Source organism: Aplysia californica, unplaced genomic scaffold, assembly GCF_000002075.1.
Source record: "Aplysia californica isolate F4 #8 unplaced genomic scaffold, AplCal3.0 scaffold00588, whole genome shotgun sequence".
NCBI lineage: Eukaryota > Metazoa > Mollusca > Gastropoda > Aplysiida > Aplysiidae > Aplysia > Aplysia californica.
This window is the reverse complement of record NW_004797858.1, coordinates 92,255-97,060: the sequence shown is the minus strand read 5'-3', so window position 1 is coordinate 97,060 and position 4,806 is coordinate 92,255. Positions and strand designations below refer to the sequence as shown.

Here is a 4,806-nt window from a genome sequence, read left to right as displayed (position 1 = left end):
CAAGTAGAGATGTTTGTGAATGAAGGAAGTGGGGATCATCTGTTTTTAGAGGTGAAATTAGTGAGAAAATAGCCACCAAAGATTCGTTATTTCTTTAGCTTAAGAGCCTGTGGTATTGAAAATGTACATTTTTGTGCCTTTAATCAACGTTTTTCAGAAAAATCCACACAGAAATGAGTTCTTTAATGGGCATGAAGGGTGTTGAGCCAAAAAAAAAAATTTGATAAAAATTCACAAACCTGCGGAAAAATGCCGATTTCTTCACTTTGATTATTTTGACGAGAGCCTGATTTCACCACGCTGCCTCACGTATTATCTTTGTCTCATGTTGAAACGATTAACTTACATTCTAAATGTTTATTTGTGGCTTTCTGTCAAGCCTAGCTTTGTTTCCCTTGTGATTGTAATCAGTGGGTGTGGCGATAAACATGTGAAAGTATGTGTATGTGTCCACATTGAGTTACAGAATTCGTTAAAAAGGTTTCATCTGCAACGTATCAAGTGGTAGATAGATCACTTTGGCATGAAGGACAGGTGCGATTGGCAACAAACACAACTCTTCTGCTTGAAACGTATATAAAGATGAAAATTTACGTAGATCTGTCACTTGTCTCCGGCGATCAGGAGCACGTAAAGCTGTGACGTCACCTACGCTACCCCGGCTGTTACTTGCAAGTTCTTGCATCCATAAACACAGAGTTCCCTCCTAGTCCAAGATGGCCGCCTTACGAAGAAGTTTGTGGCTTTCCTCTGTGGTGTTTTACGTCGCTATTGGCCTCTCGGATTGTTTCCCGCGCTCTTACAACTCCGCCACTGGTAAGTTGAAGTTATCGTAATCATGGGCCAGTCTGTCCCCGTCGTTTTATGAAAGAACAATTCTGAAATTATTCTAACTGGGCCCAAAAATGTGAAATTATGCGATTGTGTTAATTTTAACGAAGAACGGTAACAGAAAATAATAAGAAAATATGCAAAAAAAGATCAAATTTTGCTAAATTATGCGGAATGCATAAAACCACGGGGACAGGCCAGTATAATGGTAAAAAGTTGTTCCCACATCCGATTCGGACATTGGGGATTGCCTTGTTAGTGAGACAACTTCCTGGGCCTTCGGCATATTGTGGTAGAGTGGCCAGTTCCTTTCCACGCCGCCTTTACTTCCCCAACTCCAAGTCAGGTACCCATTACTGCTGAGTGAGCAGGAAGGGGGGTGAAAAAAATCCATGTCCGAACTGAGGCTCGAACACGGACTTTCTGCTTCGGAGTCGAGGTATAAAGTACGAAGTACAGAACATATAATAATATATTCTGACAAGGCCGGCAATTTAGCAAGTGGTAATTCTCTTGTGAAAATGTAACAAGATCTGTTGCAGGCAATGCAGCGAGTAGAAATGTCTCAAATGGAGATTTTTCGAAAGGTTTGGGTGGCAATTTCACAAGTGGAAACTTTTCTAGGGCAGTAGCGGGCAATTCATGTCGTGGACATTTCTCCCGGGTAACTTTACAAAATCTTTGGCAGGCGGTTCAGCAAGTTGAGATGTCGCTATGAGAATTTTACTAGAATTTCGGCAGACAATTCATTGAATAAAAATATGTCCGGTAAGAAGAAGTAGATCTAGATCTATAAATTGCAACGATTGTGCTCTTTTGTGTTGCACGCTGATAACGTGAGTTCGATTCCCATGTGAATCTTTTTTATTGGAATTTTTTTTCTCCATCGAGCAGGCCTATATAGGATCTATCTGACGAATGCAGTTTCTGGGATACTGAAATATACGTAAGGAAAATGAACATCGAACTCTCGCTGGTAACGTTGGAGGCAAACAAGGCAGGGGTAGACCCAGAGCAACTTGCTTGGAAAGCCTAAATAGATGGATGAAGGCAAAGATCGGGATGATACAGCGTTTTTTTTAGATCATCCGAGCAAATCATGATCGCCGATGTATGTAGCATATCTAGCACTTGATGATGATGATGATGATGATGATGATGATGATGATGGTGATGATGATGATGATGATGATGATGATGATGATGATGATGATGATGATGATGATTTCTGTAACTGCTGGGAATTTATATCCCGCTCAGCTCTCGGGATAAATTATGCAAATTGTGTCTTTTTTCAGGGGAAGTGGGAGGGGGGGGGATTACACAGGACAGGGATATGGAGGAACAATCAAAGCAATTTGTGAGCAAAATTGAAAAATCTGACAAGACTGGCGGCCATTTCCCTGGTCCTAAAAGTTCAGAAGGACCTCTGAACAGTATCATCACGCCTGAGCCAAAGGCAAAGGCATTCAGACATTACTCAGAAGTAGGCGATATGTTCTTTAAAAAAAGACAACAGTGGAACAGCTGACAGACAAAAGACAGACCAACACATAAGCAAACAGACAAAGAGACAAGCAAACAGACACACAAACAGACAAAAAGACAGACAGGCGGGCATACAGATTTCGTTTTCATATTTGATGTCTCTTTCATTCACAGCAAATAACAGTGCATCAAGAAATTCTACATCATTTGAAAATGCCTTTAGTGGAAACTTGACAAGATCTTTGGCTGACAATTCAACTGTCGGAAATGTGTCGAGTGGAAACTTCTCTACAAGATCTTTGGCAGACAATTCAACAAGTGGAAATGTCTCTAGTGGAAACTTGACAAGATCTTTGGCAGACAATTCAACCACAGGAAATGTCTCTGGTCGAAACTTGACAAGATCTTTGGCAGATAATTCGACCAGTGGAAATGTCTCCATTGGAAACTTTTCTACAAGATCTTTGGCAGACAATTCAACCACAGGAAATGTCTCAAGTGGAAACTTGACAAGATCTTTGGCAGACAATTCAACAAGTGGAAATGTGTCTAGTGGAAACTTGACAAGATCTTTGGCAGACAATTCAACAAGTGGAAATGTGTCTAGTGGAAACTTGACAAGATCTTTGGCAGACAATTCAACAAGTGGAAATGTGTCTAGTGGAAACTTGACAAGATCTTTGACAGAAAATTCAACCAGTGGAAATGTCTCTAGTGGAAACTTGACAAGATCTTTGGCAGACAATTCAACAACTGGAAATGTCTCTAGTGGAAACTTGACAAGATCTTTGGCAGACAATTCAACCACAGGAAATGTCTCTAGTGGAAACTTGACAAGATCTTTGGCAGACAATTCAACAAGTGGAAATGTGTCTAGTGGAAACTTGACAAGATCTTTGGCAGACAATTCAACAAGTGGAAATGTGTCTAGTGGAAACTTGACAAGATCTTTGGCAGATAATTCAACCACAGGAAATGTCTCTGGTGGAAACTTGACAAGATCTTTGGCAGATAATTCAACAAGTGGAAATGTGTCTAGTGGAAACTTGACAAGATCTTTGGCAGATAATTCAACAAGTGGAAATGTGTCTAGTGGAAACTTGACAAGATCTTTGGCAGAAAATTCGACAAGTGGAAATGTGTCTAGTGGAAACTTGACAAGATCTTTGGTAGACAATTCAACAAGTGGAAATGTGTCTAGTGGAAACTTGACAAGATCTTTGGCAGACAATTCAACACGTGGAAATGTGTCTAGTGGAAACTTGACAAGATCTTTGGCAGAAAATTCGACAAGTGGAAATGTGTCTAGTGGAAACTTGACAAGATCTTTGGTAGACAATTCAACAAGTGGAAATGTGTCTAGTGGAAACTTGACAAGATCTTTGTCAGACAATTCAACCACAGGAAATGTCTCTGGTGGAAACTTGAAAAGATCTTTGGCAGACAATTCAACCACAGGAAATGTCTCTGGTGGAAACTTGACAAGATCTTTGGCAGACAATTCAACCACAGGAAATGTCTCTGGTGGAAACTTGACAAGATCTTTGGCAGACAATTCAACCACAGGAAATGTGTCTAGTGGAAACTTGACAAGATCTTTGGCAGACAATTCAACCAATGGAAATGTCTCTAGGGGAAACTTGACAAGATCTTTGGCAGACAATTCAACAAGTGGAAATGTCTCTAGTGGAAACTTGACAAGATCTTTGGCAGACAATTCAACCACAGGAAATGTCTCTGGTGGAAACTTGACAAGATCTTTGGCAGACAATTCAACCACAGGAAATGTGTCTAGTGGAAACTTGACAAGATCTTTGGCAGACAATTCAACCAATGGAAATGTCTCTAGGGGAAACTTGACAAGATCTTTGGCAGACAATTCAACAAGTGGAAATGTGTCTAGTGGAAACTTGACAAGATCTTTGGCAGATAATTCAACAAGTGGAAATGTGTCTAGTGGAAACTTGACAAGATCTTTGGCAGACAATTCAACAAGTGGAAATGTCTCTAGTGGAAACTTGACAAGATCTTTGGCAGACAATTCAACCAATGGAAATGTCTCTAGTGGAAACTTGACAAGATCTTTGGCAGAGAATTCAATAAAAAATGTAAACTTGACAAGATTATTGGCCGGAAGTTTAACAAGTGGCGATATTCAGGAAGAAGATTTTTGGCAAGCAATCAAACAAGTGGTAAATGCTACAGTGGAAGCTTTAAAAGATCTTTGGCAAGAAAATTAGTTTGCACGGTTTTGGCACGGATAAGGCCGAAGCTATTGTATTAGTATGAAGAAGCCAAAATGTATTTTGAAGATTATTATTCTGAGATTCTTCCTGACGAAATATTTTAGGGCGGGGGGGGGGGGGGGGGGGGGGGGTAAACCCCCCCACAACCTGGGTTTTTTAAAGGCGGGAAATGGTTGCAACCCTGGGTTGATTTTAAATAAAAACTGGGGGGGCCGGGGGTTTAAAGGCCCCCCCCCCCCCC

The 4,806-nt window shown here is 40.7% G+C and overlaps 1 protein-coding gene across 1 annotated transcript; it reads left to right on the top strand.

Annotated features, from left to right (window-relative positions):
* The first annotated feature begins 716 nt into the window (after positions 1 to 716).
* Positions 717 to 4,559, top strand: LOC101858665 (uncharacterized PPE family protein PPE12). The gene is made up of 2 exons (XM_005107258.3): positions 717 to 816; positions 2,494 to 4,559. Exons 1-2 carry the CDS (start codon positions 717 to 719, stop codon positions 4,557 to 4,559), a joined length of 2,166 nt encoding a protein of 721 aa, XP_005107315.1.
* Positions 4,560 to 4,806: the final 247 nt, after the last annotated feature.

Coding starts and splice junctions, on each gene's coding strand:
- LOC101858665 (XM_005107258.3), top strand. CDS start 717: ATGGCCGCCTTACGAAGAAGTTTGTGGCTTTCCTCTGTGGTGTTTTAC. Junction 817..2,493: donor CTCTTACAACTCCGCCACTG/GTAAGTTGAAGT, acceptor TTTCATTCACAG/CAAATAACAGTGCATCAAGA.